This window comes from Alligator sinensis, unplaced genomic scaffold (assembly GCF_000455745.1).
Source record: "Alligator sinensis unplaced genomic scaffold, ASM45574v1 scaffold108_1, whole genome shotgun sequence".
Taxonomy (NCBI): Eukaryota; Metazoa; Chordata; order Crocodylia; family Alligatoridae; genus Alligator; species Alligator sinensis.
The window spans coordinates 2019195-2041446 of NW_005842110.1; the positions used below are offsets into that span (position 1 = coordinate 2019195).

The 22252-nt window shown below is 42.1% G+C and overlaps 1 protein-coding gene across 1 annotated transcript in view; it reads left to right on the forward strand.

Annotated features, from left to right (window-relative positions):
• MGA (MGA, MAX dimerization protein) overlaps window positions 1-22252 on the forward strand; it is an 87675-nt gene that overhangs the window by 55993 nt on the left and 9430 nt on the right. The window contains 7 exon segments of the mRNA XM_025205276.1: window positions 536-2253; window positions 5769-5849; window positions 14396-14520; window positions 15284-15335; window positions 16993-17175; window positions 18957-19068; window positions 20720-20950. Coding sequence (XP_025061061.1) covers window positions 536-2253; window positions 5769-5849; window positions 14396-14520; window positions 15284-15335; window positions 16993-17175; window positions 18957-19068; window positions 20720-20950 — 2502 coding nt within the window.

A 22252-nucleotide genomic window follows, 5' to 3' on the forward strand; every position in this document is an offset into this window, starting at 1 on the left:
CCTCTTAGTCTGGTCGTAATTTATTTCAACACTATTTCATACACTAACTTAAATTGAACACATTTTCATAAAAATTACATATTTTTATAAAATTTCAAAATGAGATTGTCCATAACTTCCCTTTTGTCTGTTTGGGGGGGAACGTGGGGGGTGTGGAATTCCACTTTTCTTCTCCTAACAATTGTAGGGAGGAAGGAGTTTTTCTTCCCAACATGAAATTAAAAATTTGAACTTTTAAATTTAATTTGAAATTTCTGATTTAAAAGAAACTTCTAAGATTTTTAAAAATATTTTCATTATGTCATTTTTTTGAGTTGTGTTTATGATTGTATTGTGTATTGATTCAAAAAAATTGTGAAAAGGAAACCTAGTACAGAAATTGTATAGCAGTGTACCACTTCTGCAGCACCAGGTTTCTTATACCCAAGTTTATGGTCCATAATTGTCTGTTTTACTATATAGCACCATGTGCTGGAACCACAAAGAGAGAATGATTTCTGGAAATAGTAATTAATATTTAATATCTCTCACATAGGATCTGTTGTAGGAATTCGGTTGCCTGGACCTTCTAAGCCTCCTGAGACGCCTGTATCTCCTACTCCCTCCACTCCTGTGTCTTCTGTTTCCCCTGTAACAAGCCCAGTAGTACAGACTGTGGGATCCTTGTCTCCACAAGCAGCTAATCTGGTCACTCAAGCATCATCCATCCTACCACCAGTGCCCTGTTTTGTATCACAAGCAAGCACTCTGACTCTGAGGATCTCACCTCCAGCTTCCAGCACCATGGCAGGTCAAACGTGCTCTGAAACTAAAGTAACCCAAAGCTCAGGAGGTCAGCCAACTAGTGCTGCCAATCTCATACCACTTCAGTCTGGCAGTTTTGCTTTGCTTCAGCTCCCAGGACAGAAGTCTGTTCCAAACTCCATTCTACATCATGTGGCATCCCTTCAGGTAAAGAAGGATTCCAAGAATGTAAGCCAGAAAGAAGAGGAGCTAATTCCTACTAAGCAGCAAGAGGATGAGAAGACCTCACAGCCAGAAGAGGTTGAAGTCATGGAATCAGAGGTCACCGTTTCAGACAGCAAACCAGAGGAAAATGAATTGTCAGTAGATCAGTTAACTAGTACTGGGGAGTCAGCAGCTAGTATGATGTTATCTGACAGAAATTCTGTTGCATCTGAAACAGCTGACAGGGATTCAGAGATGCTGGAGGATTACTCAAATGACACTTCCACCTTCCAACATGATGTGTCTGCTGATGTGATATCATCAGACCACTCGTACATCAGTGAGAAAAATAAAGTTGTGACTGAGAAGAAAGAGATACCTGTAGATTCTGAAGGGGCATCAAGGGAGGTTTCAGATAATGCTGAAACTGTTTTGCAAGTATCAGATCAAACCAGTCTGATAGCAGATGAGCCTACAAATACTACATGTCCACTGAGTTTCAGGAAGCAGGAAGAGGCTGCAGAGGCTATGGAATTAAAGAGCTGTGGGGTGGAACAAATGAACTCTGAACAGGCAGAGAGCCCGGATACTAATCAGGAGGAAAATGCACAGTCACAGAACAAAGGGAAGGACACCGTGGATGCTGCACAGCCACAGAGTCCACAGGAGAAGCAAGAGCATTATGCAGAGTTGGAGAGTAAAGAGGAGCAGAAGACTCAGCCTCCTGACAACCAGAAAGAACCTGAAGACACTGCTGCAGAGCCAGAGGTCAAAAAAGAATGTGAGGGATCTACAGAGGCAGAGAGTATCAGGGAAGAACAAGGAAATAAATCTGAGATCAGTCACACAGGGGAGAAGAATACGACCTCAGGAGAGAAACATGTACAAAGTAACGAGGGCTGTAAAAGTTTGGTAATCCAAGAAAGCCATGGCACACCTAACCAAGGGCAAGGCACTGCTGATTTTCAGGAAGAAGGAAGAACTGGTAAGGTTGATTCAAAACGTGTCAGTGATTCTGGGAACAAAATATCTAATCATGCAACCACTTCCAAAAATAAAAGTAGTGCAGAGAGTGATGACAAAACTGAGAAATCTGCTAAAGATTATCTCCTAACAGCAGAAGAGAGAGCACAAGAACTCAAACATCACAAAAAGGGTTATATACCCACTGCTGATACTGCTCTTGATTACCTGGAAGAGGAGGATGAGGATGAGGATGATGAAAAAACTGATGATTCTGCTGATGAGATGCTGGATGGAGCTTCTGACTTCCAGAGTGAAGAGGAAGTGGATGTTGAAAAACTGGTGGGTACCTAACTGTAAACTGCAACATCTTGATTTGTGAAATATTTTTTCCCCCTGAAAAACAACAGGCTAATGATGTGTCAAGGTACGCAAGCCTAGAAATTCAATAAGCTCTTAATGGGCTAGGCATTTATTACTTTGGAAGATGTGAATACAGGTCAAAAAGTTCTTGGTTTCAGGCTAGTTACACAAACTCTTGACAGTACTTGGCTTCTGTTTGAAAGACAGGATTGTAGGAAGAGTTGTCTGTTTCGCTGTTAAGGAAATGGGATACATTGACAGATTAGTGATAGAAACACAGTACGTTCCTTCCCTTTGATATTGGTTCAAACAAATCAGTTTTTCACTTTAGAACATAACAATTTTTAGGACCATGAAAAAGGTATTTTGATCAATTTCCATCTTCCTGCCTTCTCATGGTGACCCTTCCTCATTTCTAGAAGCAAATATGAAGGATCTTTGAACTCCCTCTGTAGTGTCTGTTTGCCTAAGTATCTTGAGCAAAATTCTTTCACAGGCTTGAGTTGTGAAATACTTTATCTGTATATCCACACTGCTGCTCCTCTAGATATAACTAGCTTTAGCTACTGTTAACAGAGAAGCTGCAGCAACCTGTTGTGCAGTAACAACATCACTCAGATTGTTAACCTACCTGAGTACCTGTTGATTCATTTTTTTACTGCCATTATGTGCTGGGACATGATGTTTTCATGTTAAGCTTATAGAAAAGGCTATGAATGGGGGACATGATATTTGAAGGACTGTAGGATGTGTAGCAGTGGTTTAAAAATTGGATATCAAGGGAAGATGAGAGAGGTTAGAAAAGTGAGGCACAGGCTGCTTATGGGTGTTCACGGAGTCTCCTTCATTGGATGTTTTCAAGAAGAGGTTAAATAGCCATAGTCAGGGATAATTTAGAAGTAGCAATGCCTGGAGTGTGCTGTGAAGAGCAGTAGGTGGAAACTAAAAATACCTCTATATGCATTGCCCAGAGATCATGGGAAGAGCTCTGCAGTCCAAAGCAGAAGCTGGAGAGGAGTGTACTCAGCACAGGAGAATAAAGCAGACCTTCACAATCAGCTTGGTTATTAAAGAAGGTTAAAGGATCTGGGATAAGTTTATGGAGGACATAGGGCGATAGAAAGAGAAATTCTGGCTGTCCATCAGGGTGTGAATTTGTGCTCAAGGTCCCCAGGATGCAGAGTGGAGGGCATTTGGTTTTTTTTGTTTCTGAGCTTTGCTGATTGCCACAAAGGAATTTTTCCTTTTCTGTTGCTGCAGAAGCCAGGGTTTTGCTTGTCTTCCATGGAAGCATTGATTGTTGGCTGCTGCCAAGGCTGGGATTTAAGACAGGTGTGCCAATGCTTCTGCTGAGACTTAAAAAACCTAGAGGTTCTGATCAAAAGGGTTTTGCTTCTCTGCTCAGGGTCAGATTGACCACCACATTTGGGATCAGGAAGGGATTTTACCCTTCAGCCAGATAAGCAATAAAACCCCACAGCACTAGCCATCTTCTGTAGTGGGGGCTATAGTCCTGTTCCTTGGATCTCTTGAGCATGTTTTTAACTCTTTGCTGTGGCTGGACATTGATAGTGCCTTTTTCCTCTGCTTTACCTTTAGCAAGTTGTGGCAGAGGTTGTTTTGGGTATGATGCCTGGTAGTTGTGCGATTGGGTTGTTCATGCAGCTTTACAGGTTAGACCAGGGATGCCAAAGATGCAGCCCATAGTCATCTGGCCCCCAGTGCTGGTTTTGGGTCTTGGGTTGATCCACATGCCATATGCAGCAGGCACTGGACCAGCCCTGCATGCAGGGCCCTGGGATACATGCCACACACAGCGTTTGTTTCACAATGCGTGCTGCACGTGGCACTCATGTAGGGCTAGTCCTGGACTCCCCCTGCATGCTGGATCCAACTCCTGCTCCAGCCAGTCTGAGAATGCCACGTGTGGTGCCCACTCCAGCCAGTCCAAGGTAGACACTGCATGCAGCACTTCCTGAAGCACAGTTCCAGACAAGCTAGAGTTGGGTGCTGGATTTGGCATGTCAGGAGGGGGAGGAATGTCCCTGCATCTCTAGCATGCCAGATTCAGTGCCTGCTTTGGCTAGGCTGGAATCTGCACTGCACCTCTCCTGGACTAGCCAAAATGGGTGCCACAATCACTTCATGTCCCTGACTGGTTGGAGTGTGCTGCAGGTACTAGATCAGTCATGTGCATCTTAGACCAGCCAGTGTGTGGCACAGGGCTGGATTCAGCCCCTGGGGCCAGCCCCATGCCTTTCATCTGGCCTGTGGACTGGTTCCTGGGGGGCAAATGAGTTTGACTCCCCTATGTTAGACAAACGCATGTCTAGGATGGTTTAGATACGGATGATTCTGCCTTGAGCAAAGGGTTGAACTAGGGACCTCCTGAGGTCCCTTCCAGGCCTTTTTCTCCTATGATTTGCCCATAGACCTGTAAATCCTTATATGTTGGTAAGTTCAGTGGCTCTTTGGCATGTGTTATCTAGTTTGGTACTTTGCTCCTAGTCACATAAGCTATTTGTTTTTTTCCTCTTCCCTCCCCCCTGAGTTTTAGTTCATTCTAGAAAGTTAAAGATTTTTAAGTACTCATTTGAATTGTGTATATGTTGAAAGGATCTCTGCAATCAAAACTGTACTTGCTGTTTTTTACTGCAGATGTACTGATATACGAGGTGGAGCAGGAACAGGTTTTTAGTTTTCATTATCTGTTGTCTTTTGGAATATAGCCTTTTTTGGTTTTACTTTCCTTATTATACTATTATGAGATCCTTTGCTGAAGTCTGGGATAGTCGTTATCATTCCTTCAGGATTCATTTTCAAATAAAAAATATTTTGTTTTTCTTCCTGCTTTCTTCAAATCACAGAAAAGTAATATCTGCTTCAAGATTACTATTTTACTTTCATATACACCATATAACTTTTCTTCAAATTTTGAAATTGTTTGGGAAATAAAATCGTGAAAAACAGTACCCAGAAAGCAGCCGTATTTAACCCAAATTTCAAAGGACATTTCTTGTCCTTTTTATAAGAAGGACTTGCTTGCTTCACATTTCTACCTAAGGTCTGGTATGTGTAACCAAGTTTTAGTTTAATGTAGAATTACAAAAGCTGTGCAATTTTTTGTTAATAGTGCTGATGGGAAAAGTCTGCCTGGGCGAGCTTAGTTTAGCATGATATATAGAGAACTAAGCTTAAATTTTAAATAAGTACATCTCTATCTACTTCTCCAAAAAGAAAAAAAAAGCCTAAAGTGTAACCCAGTCACTAGAGAGAAGTACTTCTCAGTGGGGGGAAAAAAGATAATATTTTTCATCAAAGGCTTATGAGAGAACCAGAAAACCTGAGGCTTTAAAGATGGTGTGAAATGGGGGTTGTCTTCTACTGTAGAAATAAGGAGGCCCAGAGAAAGAGGGAAAACTCTACCTGAGAATTCTTCCTTTCTACAGAATCCACATCTCATTCAGTTTTCTCTTCCCTCATGACTGGCTCAGGTCTCCTTTAGCTCATCAGAGAGAAGCCCCACTGCTGTTAGACATGATGTATATTGGCTGAAGAAGAAGGAAGGAAGAACTGTGAGTGTTTCCTTTCTGTTTTCCCATCCAATATCTTTAAAACAGTGATTCTCAACTAAAGTGTTTAGGTACCCTAGAGTGCCTTTAGATCCTTTCAGGGGTGTCACGGGGTGCCATACAATGTTAGCACTGTTGTAAACACGTGATTCACAAGATTAAACCCAGAGATTTCAAAGGTGAAAACCATGTGTCAAAAGCATTCAGACCTGTTGTGGCCTTTCTGAGTTCCTTGCAACAGAAAAACTGCTCTACTGTTTTTTTAGTAGTCAGAAAATACGTGAAAACTAATTTTTCTGAAGGGTGCCTGGAGTCTAAATAGGTTGATTACCAGTGCTCTAAACTGTACCTGAATGCCTCACTCCTTTCTGCAACGTTGCAACTTATGCTCCCCATTGGTGACATGCCCTTCCGTAGCTTTGTACTCTTCTCCCGTGATCCCCACATCACATATCTAATGGCTTGTCATAGAAACATAGAAATTAAGAGCTGAAAGGGACCTTATGAGTTCTGTGATCCCAGTGAGGTGTCCGTCCAGTCTCCTCTTGAAGACTTCCAAGGTTGGGGACTGCATCACCTCCTTGGGAAGTCTCTTCTAGACTCTGGTCACCCTTACTGTAAAGAAGTTCTTCCTTACATCCAACCTGAAACCATCCTCTAACAATTTATGGCCACTGCTGTTTGTCCTCCCTTGGGGCACCCTAGTGAACACTCTTTTTTTTTCTCCCAGCTTCTGATATTCATCCCTTTCATACTTACAGATGGCCACCAAGCCCCCCTCTGAGTCTTTTCTTCTCCAGGCTGGACAGTTTCAGATCCCTTAGTTTTTCCTCAAAAGGTTTGTCTTTCAGGCCCTTAATCATTCTTCTGGCCCTTCTCTGGTCCCTTTCAAGATTCTCCATGTCTTTTGTGAAGTGCAGCGCCTAGAACTGGACATAGTACTCCAGCTGGGGGCCTCACCGACACCAAGTAGAGAGGAAGTATCATTTCCTTAGCCCTACTCTCAATGCATCAGCTAATGCATCCCAGTATGCTATTAGCTCTGTTGACTACAGCATCACATTGGCGGCTCACGTTCATCCTGTGATCAACCATAACCCCAAGGTCCTTTTCAGCCATTGTGCTGGCCAGTACATCTCCTAAACTATATTCATGTTGCTAGTTACTTTTCCCCAGATGAAATGCTCTGCATTTATCCTTATTGAACTGTATCTGGTTCTGCTCCAACCACCTTTCCAGCTTGGATCTGCATCCTGTCACCTAGCGCAGGGGTGGCCAACTTAAATCTGAGAAGGAACCAGAATTTAGCAGTGTACATTGCCAAAGAGCCCCAGTAATATGTAATGATGTGACATAACGGCTAGGGAAGCTGGTTACCGTGTGCTTGCGCAAAGATTCAAGGACATGCATATTAACTTCTGAAGAACCACATGTGGCTCCAGAGCCACTGGCTGTCCACCCCAGTCCTAGTGTGAGCACTTTCCCCTGTAACTTAGTATCATCCACAAGCTTGGCCAGCGTGCTTTTCACATCCTTATCTAAATCATGGATAAAGATGTTGAGCAGCATGGGGCCAAGAACTGAACCCAGCAAGACACCCCTGGCTACTTTCCGTCAAGACAGTACAGACCTGTCCACTAACACTTTTCTGGGTTTGACCCCTTAGCCAGTTCCCAACCCACCTAACTGCAGACTCTGCCAGCCCACAGCCCCCGTTTTTTTATAAGAGTGTCATGGGAGACCATATCAAAGATCTTTTAAAATTCCAAGTAGATGACATCAAACGCGTCTTCCACATCGAGGCAGTTCGTTACTTGGTCATGGGAGACGAGGCTGGTCAGACATGACCTGCCTGCAACAAAAACATGTTGGCTATCCTTCAGCATCATGCCTTCTGCCAGTCTCTTACAAATGGACTTCTTGATAATTTTTTCCAAAATTTTACCCAATATCGAGGTCAAACTGACCAGCCTATAGTTTCCTAGATCCTCCCTTCTCCCCTTCTTAAAGATTAGCACCACGTTGGCCTTCTTCCAGTCTTCCGGGACCTCTCCTGAGCACCAGGAGTCTTCAGATACCTTCACCAATAGTCCCGCAATGACTCCAGCCAATTCCCTCAGCATTCCCAGGTGTAGTCCATCCAGTCCTACCGATTTTCATCCGCTCCAAGTGCTCCCTCACCAGTTTGACGCTGACTGTTGGCTGCAACCAGGCGGGTGACCACCATTTGCATGCAGGAACACCGACGGAAAGTATTCATTAAAGAGTTCAGCTTTCTCCTAACTGTTGGTTATCAGCTGTCCCGTCCCATTCTGCAAGGGCTTCACATTTCCCCTTGGTCTTCCTCCTGCTCCCTATATACCTAAAGAAGGACTTCTTATTGCCCTTGATTTCAGTTGCCAACCTGATCTCGTAGGTGCAGCCTTTACCTTACTTATCCTCTCCCTACAAATATGGGATGTACGTTTATCATAGAAGTAGGGTCGGAAGGGACCTTGTAGATCTTCAAGTCTGACCCCCTGCCTGGGCAGGAGGAAAACTGGGCTCAAATGACCCCAGCCAGGTAGGCATCGAGCAGCTTCTTGAAGACCCCCAGGGTAGGAGCCAGCGCCACTTCCCTTGGAAGTTGGTTCCAGATCCTAACCACTCTGACTGTGAAGTCATTCTTACGGATGTCTAATCTAAACCTACTCTTCAACAACTTGTGGCCGTTATTCCTTGTTATCCCAGGGGGCGCTAGGGGAAACAAGGTCTCCCCCAAACCCTTCTGGTCCCCCCTAGTGAGTTTATAGATGGTTACCAGGTCCCCCCCCTCAGCCTTCTCTTGTGAAGGCTGAACAGGTTCAGGTCCCATAGCCTCTCATTGTGGGGTCTGCCCTGCTGTCCTCGGATCATGCGGGTAGCCCTCCTCTGGACCCTCTCAATGTTGTCCACATCCCTCTTGAAGTGGGGTGCCCAGAACTGGACACAGTACTCCAGCTGTGGCCTGACCAGTGTCGCGTAGAGGGGGAAGATCACCTCCTTGGCCCTACTTGAGATGCACCTGTGGATGCACAATACGGTCTGGTTAGCCCTATATTTCTCCTTGGCTGACTACCCCTTGTTTCCACTGTCTGTAAGCCTTCTTTTTCTTTTTAAAGCACTCCTTGACTCCTCTGGTAAGCTAAGAGGGCTTCCTAGCCCCTTTACTCCCATTCCTGCATACAGGATTGGACCTTTTCTGTGCTCTGAGGATCATTCCTTTGAGGAACGACCACCCTTCCTGAACTCCCTTCCCATCCAGTCCCTGTTCCCATAGAGTGTTTCCTACTATTTCTCTAAACTCATTGAAGTTAGCCTTCATGAAGTCAAGCATCTCTCCCCTACTGGCTAATTTCCCTGCTCTGTGACAGATAGTCCCAGATTACCCCCAGTCCTCAGATCTTCCACTAGGACATCCTCTTTGGCTAGAACCGGATCCATCAAAGCCTTCCCCCTTGTCGGCCCATTCACCTCCTGTATTAAATAAAGTTCTTCCTTCCATACAGGTCAAAAACTTGTGACCAGTCAGATCTGACTTGTAGGTGGGGAAGGGCTGAGGAGCAAGTAAGGAGCACTAATAGCTACCCTTTCTTTTCTTTAGCCTGTGAACCTCCTGTAGTTCACAGCAGTTTGACTCTGTTGCTCTGTTTGGTTTGGTGAAGTTCACATGGTTTCTCAAAAGCTTTTAGGTACTCTGCACATGGCTTTGCTTGGTTGAGTTGCTCTCTGAGTTCATGATGAACTCTCAGGAACCTGAGAACCCAGTTATTATCATTAACATCCAAGGTGACTGCTAAAGAGATCCTTTCTAGAGGGGTAGGGCTCTCTTGTAGTTAGTTTAGTGATGGAGAGGGACAGGCAATGTCTTAGTTGAAAAGGATGCAGAATGCTGCTGTTCAGCCATAAGCACTCTCCTTCAGTTGTTTGCCCATGTGCCTGTCCTCATTGCAGGTACATATGTGCCTCAAACTGGAAAACTTTTAGCTGTTGCAGTACCCATGTAGCCCCATCTAGCCCCATCTTTCCTTGTGCTCTGCACCAACAGCAAAAAAATGGTAACATTTTCTCTCAATCTTCTTGGCTTGAAACAGTGCTCTCCTGTTGTCTCATGCTGTTTGTGACTTGCAGATCACTTGGAGCTCTTCTTTTGAGAAACTATTATTGTTGCCTTTTTTTTCTTTCTTGTTTTTCTTCCAAAAAATGGGTAGAGGGAGAGATTTCTCTGTGTCTACAACACATCCCTGAATTTAAGGGGGCCTTGTCACAGTCACCATCCCCTCCCCCATCTTTGTTTGTGTCATGAGGCACTGCCATCTTCCCCTTATTTGGGTCAAGAGGAGGTCAAAATCCTCTCATTTTAGGACTTTCCCAGGTGTCCCTTGAACAGATTCCATGCAGTCCCTCTGTCTTGTCAAGTCTACAGAAGGTTGTGAAATTAAGGCTACTTTCTGCAGTAGGCTCCCCTCATGGGGCTTAATGAGGAGATGTGTTTCTCCATTGTCTCATCCTTCCTGCTCCAAGTCTTCATTGCTCTGAATGGATCCAGCTTAAACTCATCAAGAATCTGGCAGTGACATTTCAGCACCATCTTCCACTGGCCATCTTCTGTCAGCTCAGAAAAGGTACCAGGACAAGCACCCTAAGCACTGAATGGCATTGCCTATTATTTCCAACAGGGAGTGCCTCTGCAGTTCTGATGTCAGCTTCTTTGCTCATTCTGGATCTTCAGTCCAGGCTTCCTGAGGAAGTGATCCTGGGATGCTGCACACAGAATCTTTTTTTCAGCATCACTTCCTTTCCAGTTAACCTCAGTAACTTTTATGGCTCCGAGTGATCTGGTGCTTTCTTTGCAAGCAGTATCTTTGCACCTTATTCATCCCTTCACCACTAATGTGTAGGCTTGCCAGTACTCTACCCTCTGTCTGTCATTCAGCCCATAGCCTCAGTTTCAGATCTAGCCCTCGCAATGTTGCTTGCAAAAGTTGGCTTGGCTGAGGTACTCATCTGGTTTCGATATGAAGCACAGTTCTGCCTGTGAAACTGCATTGTAGGGCTAGAGGTTCCTCTCAAAGACTTTTCTGGCCTTCAGACCCCTTGGTTCACAGCTGAGTAGCTACATGGTTCTTATCTAGCCTTTCTAGCCATACTCTGCATGCAGTAGATAGTTTGCTCTGCCAAGTGCTCCTGCTCTTCTGACTCAATTAAGAGGATTCTCCATATTCAGGTTAGAGACTGGATGAGCCTCAAGAAACCAGGCTCCTCTGTTCTTCTGTAAACAAAATATTCCACTTCAGCCTGGGCAGAAGGTTGAAGTTGGCATCCTGCAACAATCTGGCTGTACCAAGCTGTCTCTGCCCTTGAATGAGGCCACAATGGAAGATTAATAGAAAGTGCTCAGTTGCCCCTAAAGGGCCATAATATTTTTATATCCACTTTCCACTTGCCTCGGTGGTTGTTACTGAATAAATAAAAAACCAAAGCTATTTAGGTCCACCCTTCAAGAGAAGTGGCTGAACCTGTTACAAAGAAAATCTTATTTTCCTACAAGCCTCTAAGCTAAATTATCAATTTACTAGGCTCTGGCTTAGAAACATATAAATAACTTTGACAGCTAACCAATCAGCCGAAGTTAGAGATGCCTTCTCAGCCCTTGCTTCTGAAGGGCAGACAGTGGCAGGGACTTTGCTCCAAGCAGTCATAGACATGCCAGACCAGGCATTGTGCCCTATGGTTATAATAGTGGTTGTGAGGCACTTTGCCTGGGTACAGACATTGAGATGACCAAAGGAGGTGCAGAATGCAGTGGAGGATCTCCTCATGTAGCTTCATTCTGGCTCCCCTTAATCAAACTACAGCTCTTCTTCCAGTTGTTCTGTGTGATTGCGTCCCGTAATGGAGAATTAAACTTTGTTTCTCATTTTTTCTAGGAAGAGGGACCATCTCTCTTCAGTTTTTTCCCATCCCTTATAATATCTCTGCTTATTGTCTTTCGTGTTGGGGGTACATAATTAAGGGAGATGCTGTGCTTCGTAATGGTTTGAAGTACATATACTGCTGGTTTCCTTTCTGCTAGCAATGTATCCCACAATTTTGCCATCAATATAAGATCTCAGTAACAAAGGGAAACTTACTGTCAGTAAATGAGATGGCAGAAGTGTTTCTGTGCATAGTTGCAAGAGTTTCTAGCTACTTAATTTGAATAATATCCTGTTGAGAGTTTTATGTATAAAAATCTTTGCATTAACTCATGTGGTAGAGCAGCATGGGGGAGTCAAGTATACAGTAAACTAGCAGTGGTGCTGAATTTGTATTGCAATCTGCAGAAGCACAACCTGTGTAGTACACAACTGTGGGAGATGCTGCTAAAAGAAAGGACTCTACCACCTAAGAAACATTATTTTTATTTCCCCTTGCCTGTTCTAAGTTAGATCACTTTAAGTGCCATGTTCCCCTAGCATAAGTTCGTAGAATCATACAAAAGTAGGGCTGGAAGGGTCCTTACAAGGTCAGCTAGTCTGGCCACCTGCTCAAGGCAGGATCATCCCTGACTAAACCATCCCAGACAACTCTGTCCAACTTGTTCTTGAAAACTCTCAAGGATGGAGTTTCCACAACTTCTCTAGGTAAACTATTCCAGCTCTTGACCACCCTCATAGTCAGAAAGTTCCTCCTAGTCTCTAACCTCAGTTTCCCTGCTGAAGCTGGAGGCTATTGCTCCTAGTCCCCTCCCCTACAGTCACTGAGAAAAGCCCATCTACATCTTTCTGTAATCAATCTCCCTTCAGGTATTTGAAGAATGCTGTCAAATTCCCCTCCAGTCTTTGCTTGTCCAAGGCCCCTAATCATCTTTGTTGATCCATGTTGGGCTCTTTCCACGTGGTCCATATTCTTCTTGAAGTGTGGGGTCCAAAACTGGGCACTGTACTCCAGGTGAGGCCCCACCAGTTCTGAATGGAGTGGAAGAATTGCTTCCCTTGATTTGCAAATGGTACTCCTGTTAATATAACCCAGGATGCTGTTGGCTTTTTTATTTATTTATTTATTTTCCAACAAGAGCATACCATTGGTTTATATTTAGTTTATGGTTTACTGATAATTGGAAATACTATATTAGCAGGCACCAAGTGGTTATGGAGTTATAGATGGTTCTGTATTCATATTGACTGTCCTCTGCTGCCCCAGCCAACCTTGATCTATAGCCAGTTACCAATATCTCGAGTATGTAATCCAACATCATTTTTTTCCCTTTCAGCTGGAAGAGTTGGAGAGTTAAAATAGCAGTACTGCTCTGTGTATTCACAGTAATAGGCAGGATAAGTTGCCAATTGAAATAAAGCAGTATCTTTTGCAAACCTCTCGCTTTTCTCTGCTGTTATCAATGCATGTTGTCTTTTTACTTAATTTTTATTTTATTTTCTGTAATTAAATGTTTGTATTGGTTTTAGGTAAGTATACAATTCAAAGAAGAGAGGAAGCAGCTCCCTATAAGGAAGGAAGGGATAGAAAGAAAGAAAAAAAGAGAGAGAGATAAGAGAAGACCAGGAAGAGAGCAAGATGAGAGTGGTTCAGGGTACTTCGGTGAAATGAAGTTTAGACTGGAGGCATAATTATATTTCTCACAAAAAAGGAAGGAAATATTAGTGTATAATTAAATTAGTGATGAAAATGTAAAAGAATAAAGACTGTTTTTGTAAATTGTTAAAGTTTGAGGTTTTTGTATGACACTGAATAAGACTTTGCTATTCTAGCATTCTAAGCACTGGCACACAGTTTTTTAATCTCTATAGTGACAACTGGGATAGGATTTTTTAGGTCACTGTGTTGGGATAATCTTAAAGCATATCTGCCTTGGAGTTGGTTTTATTTAAAAATAACTGTAGGGGCAGTGTTCTTAAGAGCACCAGAGTGACTGGTCAAGCACTCATTTTTGCATGAACTGAAGAATGCTTGTGCATGAGTTCCTCACATAGTGTAGGAGAATTAGAGACATGAGAAAGATGTAATGGGCCTCCAAAAAACAGTAAAACTGAATCTAAGCATTAAGAAAAGTTAAATTCACAGTGTAAAAAATGACTATTTTTTTCTCTTTCTGTTACAGTAATTTTTGCTATCTCCATAGATTTCCAAATTGGCATTAATTTTAATTGGAGCAAGAATAAGTCAGTGGGAAAGGTCCAAAATGAATAAGGCTTCATCTTAAGGACAGTCTGATTTTGTATCTGAAAGTGTAAATTAGAAGACTACCTCCGTGCAGGCTTTGTGTAATTTATACTAAATGAATAAAGAGCAAAAATTGTCCTTGCCATCACTCCCAGTCTGCTCTGAAATGGTGGGAGGGAGCTGTTTTCCTTGAAAGTCATGGTTTAAGATTATTTAAAAAAAACCCTGTCTAACCTCTGTTTCTTGGCAGAAACCAGCCTTGTTTCCTATTGTAATATTATAATCTCTTGAGTCTAAAGTGAAAAAAGTGTTTGGCTTGAACTCTTGTTCCAGAATTAGATACTTATTTTGTTAAATGACTATTCCAGAATTCGTGCGAGTACAGCGAGGATGAAGAGCAGGTGGACATTGAAACTGTGGAAGAACTGTCAGAGAAGATTAATATTGCTCGTCTGAAGGCCACTGCTGCTAATATTCGACCTTCCAAGCAGAAGTACGCTTTTTTCTTTACTAATGGAAAGCATCAACGCAGTTTTTTTCCTAGCAGGGTGCTTGAAAATGAACTAGTTGACCAAATAGTTATATTTTTCCCCTTTTTATGTGCTATGTTGGCAGTAGCTCATCCTTTTTTTGATGAAAGATTTTTGCAAAATCTGTAAAGGATCTTGGTGATCACTTGGCGTATCTGAAAATATACTTATCTCCCTGTTCTGAGAAGTATATTTCAGTAAAAACAGGGAAGTCAAGATATGATTTATTACTAGATGTGAATATATTAAAAGCAAAAAGATTCTCAGAAAATATTGGGGAACTGTGTGGGTGTTTTTATTTTAATATCTAGGATTGAGACTATTATAACACAGTAACTTTGGTGTGTATTCAATTGCTCATGAATTTGTTTTTTTCTTTAGTACAAACCGTTTGTTTTGGCTTTGCAGTTCACATTTAACGTATTTGAGGATGTTGCTGACAGACTTATTGCTCAATCTTTTTTAATATGGAGAAATAGAAGCTTGTCTGTTTGCATTGCATGGTTGGTTATTTTACACTTTTTAGAAAGCTGGATTTTTGTAAGTATGACAATATCCAAAACGTAGTCTATTTTCTTGGAAAAGATCTTAGCAGCAGTAAACATTTGTCTCTCATATTTTCAGGGAATAAATGCAGGTAACTCTGAGTCTGTTGGGAGGGTAGTTAATGACAAAAGAGCATATGAGATGATTAGCATTGGGAAAAACTTTTTGGCTGTCTTCCAGATACCATATTCGCAGCTCTTCGGATGAGAAAACAACAGAAAAGTCTACTAAGGTATACAGTTACTCCTTTTTCTCCCTTCTAATATCACATCTCCCATTTTAAACATAGACTTCTATAACCAGGGAAACATAAATGTGATATGTAAACTTACAATTAACAAGGCTAGAAGCCAGGTAAGGGTTGATCATTCAATTAAAATCCCATTCAAGTGAAAAGCCTGACCTTAACTTTTGAGGGCTTTGGATCTAAGTTTAAATATATAGTAGGAAATTACTGCTCTTATATCTTTTAACTCTTAAGATGTCACAGATTTTCTCTTCATAGCACATATAATTTGCTGTGTGTGTAATGTAATACATTTTGGAATTAGGTTTTCCTTTGTTTGGTAAAAGGGATTTATGGTTTATCGACAAGTCTACTGAAGTGGCAAAGGGAATCTGGATTCCTGAAAATGATATCTTAAATAGCTTATACTGTGTTAAGGTAGAGAACTCTTAATTGGGCTTTAAATCAAAAGGCCTTTAAATCAGTGAGACTCTTTTCATTGACTTTGGGCTTTGGAACAGACTCAAAATGACTTCCATAATTGGCTTGAAGAGGTCTGTAAGGAGATGCAATGCTGTATTGCAGAATGAAAAAGTTTGCATACAAAAGCTTTCAAAATAACAATAAAACCAACAAATTTACTAGCATAAATATAGCTAGCCATATATTTACTTCATGGCAGCTAAATTAATCGGAGCCTGGTTTTTAACAATTTTAATTAAATTATCTGTACCTTAAATTAATATGTTCTCTGAGCTCCCTTATTTTTATGGGAGCTGTCTGCTTGCCCCCCATTCCCTCCATACTCCTGCAACTATATATAAATTAAATTGGTTTAACAGTTAGAAGTTCAATTGTCCAAAGTTTGATTTGGTAGCTTCAGTATTCATTGTGGTTTTTTGCGTGGGGGGAGTTTAAAAAAAAAAAGTAAAAGGGATAAGTTACAAGCGCATGCTGGTTGGTATTTATTAAAACCATGGCATATTGCCTTGTATTGCTGTGTCTGTACATTACAGAGGTTCTTTAATATACTGAGTGCCTATAAATCAGGGGTGGGCAAAATGTGGCCCACGGGCCAGACGCGGCCTACCAGGCCATTCTATCCAGCCTGCGGGGCCCCTAAAAAATTAAGAAAATTAATATTTATCTGCTCCTGGTTGCTGTCATGCAGGCGTCAATGGCTTGCCAAAACTCTGTAAGCAGCCCTCCACCCAAAATAATTGCCCGCCCCTGCTGTAAATAGTAATGGCTGCTCGGGTTCTTAACTTTGTCTCCATGAAGGATGTAGGTTTGGTTACTTCAACTGTATTACACAATTTACTACAGGATGTCATATTCTCAGGATGCATCAGCATTTGTAAAGAGCTGGTAGCTAAATGTTATGATTTTATTTAGTAATGTTGTGACTTGCTGTGTGTTGGGTTATCTAGGTATCCAAGTTGTAGCCGTATTGGTCTAGAGGAAAAAGCAATTGGGGCTCATGATGGTCTAATAAAAGATATAACTTCTAACAAGATTTTTGCAAAAACATTTCTTTAATTGCAAGCTTTTGGGCACAGACACCCTAGAAACGTGTCTGTAGCGACTGTAAGTTTGGTGTGTATTCATTTGCTCTTGAATTCCTGTTTTATTTGATCTTATCACATAGTTTCTGTTCCAACAGAAACCTCAATTTTGGAACAGAAAGCAAAAGAGTGAGGCAGAGGCTTTTGCTCATTACCGCCAGACGCACACAGCAAATGAACGTCGACGCCGCAATGAAATGAGGGATCTTTTTGAGAAGCTGAAGGGAGCTTTGGGACTGCACAACATTCCAAAGGTCTCCAAGTGCTACATCCTCAAACAAGTAAGTATTTTACAAGTGAGAACGCAAATGGAGAAAAAACCCTGTAGTTTGGGGTAGTAGGCAAGGTGGCATTGTCTTTTAGAAGCATTTTAAGGATATAAAAATCCTTTGGTAATGGTGAATGAATGTATGTCTTCTCTAGATCAGTTCGCATGATAAAAGTATGAAGAATTTAGCTTCCTTCTCCTTCATTACTCCCTTCATGAATTTAATACAATAAAGTTGATAAAAGTTTTAACTTCTACAACCAGGACATTTTAATGTATACTAAAGAGAATTATCCCTGTTTGATGTTGGAAGAGATTTCCCTTCATTAAATGTTATATTTCAGCATAGGATTTTATTAGAACAGCATACATGGCAGGAAACAAATGGACCATAAGGCTATAAACAGATAATACCAAATAAAGCAGAACAGCTGTGTGGGGATGTGTCCTGGCACAGATATTCTACTTCACTGGGTAAAACAGATGTCCATTATCCTGCATGGCCAGGATCCTTCTGGGAGTGGCTGGGGCCTGATCCTGTGAGACAATGTTAAGGGTGCACCTCTACAAACGGGAACCCTGGGTTTCTCCATTTGCAGAGATGTGTGTCCAGAGAATCTGACTTGGGGTGTGCTTCTGCAAATGGGGAAACTCCGGGTTTCCCTGTTTGCAGAGGTACACCCCAAATTGAGGTGCGACAGCATGTTATATACCTGGGGAATCTCAGGGCATATGTCTGCAAGCAGGGGACCCACGGTTCCCCAGTTTACACAGGGGCACTCCAAATCTGGATGCAGCAGCACAATATGTGCTCAGACTCCCCTGCCAGTGGTTCCCAAGCCATGCTTCTGCCAACAGGAGCCTGGGCAGGCACCCTGAGGCTTTAGGGCCTGAACCTATACACCCCTGAAATTCCCTTTCCATGTCTGCAAATGGTATTCCCATTCCCAGGGCATGCAGGACCGGGCGTGTGCCCAGGGCAGCTGGAGGGTGTGGGCAGTCCTGGGCTGCCTGCATTCTAGTGTAAAGCAGAGGTCCACTGCAAAATAATAACACAAGCTTATACGGCATATGTTGCACCCGCAATTATTTTTCAGCATTTGTAGCTTAACAAGGGGTATGGACGTCGTCTTGCTTGTGCTATGTGCCACCATAATTTTTATGGTGGCACACAGACATAACGGTTTCCAGCTTAATTGCATGGATAGATAATTATGTATATCCCTACATTAGAATCATAGGACTTTGCTGTTTTCTTTACAGAAGTGCACAGACTTGAAGTAAAAGCATTGCTTGCATTCAACTGTGTCCTAGTTTCTCAAAATAATATCGGTAAAAAATGTGTGCAGGGAGATTTTTTTTTTTTTTTTAAATGCAGTTTTTTAGAGTGGTGATTCTTAACCAGGGGACTATGGCTCCCTGGGGTATCTTGAGTTTTTTCAAGGGTGCCGCAGGTACCACACAATGTTAACTCTGTTAGGTGTGCAAACATGATTCGCAAAATAAACCCGCAGACTTCAAATAGGAATCCATAGTGTTAAAAACATTCAGACCTGTTGTGGTGTTTCCTGCAGCAGAAAAACTGCTCTATTTTTCTGTTGTCAAAAAACAAGTAAAAGAGCTGGCATTTGCTGAGGGGTGCCTTGAGTCTAACAAGGGTGCCTTCAGTCTACCAGGAGATGCCCCAAGTCTTAAAAGGGTTGAGAATCCCTGGTTTGGAGGACAGGCGAACTGCCTTTTTTTTGCATTATGCATAAGGTTAGTCTCTAAATTGGTGCTTTGGTATTCTTCTAGGCCTATGAAGAAATTCAAGGGTTGACTGATCAGGCAGATAAACTGATTGGACAGAAGAACTTACTGACTCGCAAACAGGATGCGTTGATCCGCAAAGTATCCACTCTTTCAGGTAAGATCATTTTAGGGACAAAGTGGCTGAAATACTAAAAAGAAAGGACCTCAGTAGACATTCAGCTGAGTGGGAGACTGGTCATCTTAGATTTAGAGTTTAGAAGGCAGAGATAGGATTGAAATGTATTTGGGAAAACGGATTTAGTGTTTACATAATAAAAAGGGTGAGGAGATGCTTCAAACTGAAGTCTATGAATTCTGTAGTGGAGTGGACTGACGACAGAACTCAGACCTGTTGGTCATCAGGTTATAGGAGTACAGTCATCCTTCTGAAGTCTTCCCCATTTGTTCTGCCTACACAGGTAAAGGAGAGGGTGACACAAGTCTCCGTGCTAGAGAGCTCTAGGACAGTCTGATGTACTGAGAACATCTAGAAGGAAGAATATTTCATTTCATCTAGGCATAGAGCCATCTTCAGGATAGCCTGTTAAGTCTTCAAAAACTGTGATTATCTTTGAACACAAGTCTGATGTTGTTGCCTTCCATTACATGCTTTCAACTCCCTGAGGAACTTTTATATTCTTAACCCCATAACTTTGAGAGTAGCTGCATCAGCCAGAGAATTAATTTAGCTCTGTCCAGCAAACACAAGTTTGTTATATTCCATGCTGAATAACTTGTTCTTAGGATGATCCTAGTATTCATGTAGTTATGCAAAGTCAGTTCTATGTTCTGTTAAGCCTGGGTAACAAGACTATCATATTTTACCTGAACCTAAGACAACCCCCCAACAATTAGAAAATGGAAAATGTATAAATTTACTATAGTTTTCCATGTATACAATCATTATAATTATTGGAGGATTGTCTCAAATTCATCCCTACCACCACTGCAGCAGGGAAAACAGTGGTAGGGTCTGCCTCTGTGCCCCTCACCTGCCTTACCTTTGCTTTGGCTCTTGCACTGGTAGGCACCATCTGCGCTGGAGCATGGCCATAGCCCAGCCCTGTAACAGTAGTGCCAGCTATGAAGCTGATGAGAGAAGCAGGGGGTGCAGAGGCGAAGGGCAGCCACAGCTGCAGCTTACCTCTCCTCCTACCACCTCATGCTCGATTCCAAGATTAGGGATTGCAGGGGGGAAATCTCATCGTGGGATCAAGGTAAATATGGTACTTTCCATTCTTCTAGAAATACATTAAAACTGGTAATCCTCCCCAAAATTTCAGTTGTAAGGCTGCTGTTAACTGAGACTTATTCAATCAAGAAAGAGCCTGAATGCAATTTTTTTTAGTTTTGGTTATATTCTACATGAGACACAAGGATTTTTGTGGGTAATGTATTTTATTGGGCCAGCTGCATTTTTGGGATAGATTTAGTCAAGCTTTTGAACGCAGTTCATTTTTCTTCAGATATAATATAAATGATTCCTCTTTATAGCTACATATTGGTCTCATAGTTTAGTCTGTGGCTCTGTGGTGCTTGAAAATTACTAGTTTACTCCAAAATTGCCTTTCTTCAAATAAGGTTAGTTTATAACACACCTTGTGTAAAATAAGGCATTCTCAATCACAGGTAAATGATGTTCTCAGGCCCAGCAGTCAGCATGTAAGTTGCTGGGTCCTAGTTGATTCCATTTCCAAGTCTTGGTTTTGAGAGCAAACAGTATTTGAAGCCTGTTTGGTGCTATTTGTCCATTAACTTGTCTGTAGGTAAAACAGAGGAGGTGGTCCTGAAGAAGCTAGAATATATTTATGCCAAACAAAAAGCAGTAGAAGCGCAAAAGAAGAAACAAGTAGAACCAAAGGAGTCTTCTGTCACCACCATGCCCAATAGACAGCAAGAAGGGTCCATTGCTTCCTCCAGAGAGCTGGGACAAATGATTGTAACAAATCGGCGAGGGAAGCCGCTGATACTTGCTAGGAAAGGAAACCAGGCAATAGGTAAGCTGGGAAATATGCATGTATGATCTACTTGCAAAAAAAAGAAAGAAAAGGAAAAAAGTGTTACTGGATAATACTGAGTCGGGGGAAGGGGTGCATCTTGCTTATGTAGCTTTCTGCGTGCTGTAAATTCATGAGTATCCCACAGAATAAAGGTGAAATTGTTAGAACAAGAAGGTATATGGTGTACCTTCATAAATAAATTCTGTCACATTTGGGCAACTTACATAAATGACAATCACTTCTTATTGAAGTGGCTATATTGGGTATGAGCCCTCAACATGGGAAAATTTAAGGTGATCTTGGGTTCTTCTTTGAGTGTGTGATTGTTCAAGTGACTTGCATATCTCTTGGTTATGTACTCCATGCATGCAAGATTAGGTTCTTTTGAAAAGCTGTGTTTGTTATGTTTGTGCTTGTTCCTGTAATCCCTTTAGTGCCCCAGAGCCAGGGATGTAGAGGGCAGGATGTCCACAGCTGCCTGTCAGTTCCTTCCTATAGCCTATTGCAGCAAGCTGCAACCCCTTTAGTTTCTGCTTTCTGTGAATTGTACACTTACCTGAATCTAATTTTCAGTTAGGTGCAGCTACAGTTCTTAAAATAGTTAAGATTGCAACTGCAGGTGGCTGAAGTGCAATGCACTCTGCTAGAGAGGGTGGATGGATCCATTATAGGTATCTTGATAGAAGGAGGAGGTGAGAATGGTAGTCTGCTGCATCCTTACGGAGTTCTTCCACTAATCTAACAAAGAAAATACTTCAGGAGGGGTTATATCCTTTTGGTATCTATCTTGTTTATATACTGATCTCAGACAATCCTGTTTGGAGCATAGGGTAAGTCTAGCAAACTGCTGTGTCCCCCACATGTAATATATACTAATTGATGTATTTGAGTAAGTTTGACATCTAATCAGTGAGGCACAGCATGGTGGGGAGCCTGTCTTGAGGTAGGTAGACTTTCGCTGCTGTCAAATCCAGTACTTTTCTGCAGTCGCCAGACAAACCGTGACCACACTTAGCTGAGACTAGCTTGTTAGGAAGAAGTCTGCATTGATGAAGAGACGTGCTTGTCAGGAATGAGTGTAACAAAGATGTGCAGGCAAAAACATAAAAGAAATATGCACCCTCCTTGCAGATTCACCATATCCAGTATCCCTTTAGGACAGAGTGACATTATGATGTCAACAGAAGTTCTTACCTTTTGTCTGATGTGGTCCTGGATTTGCACTTACTTTGAGCGATCCACCTCTTGGTTTTCTACCCCAAGCTGCATTTCAGTTGGGTGACTCTAGACTCCATGCTC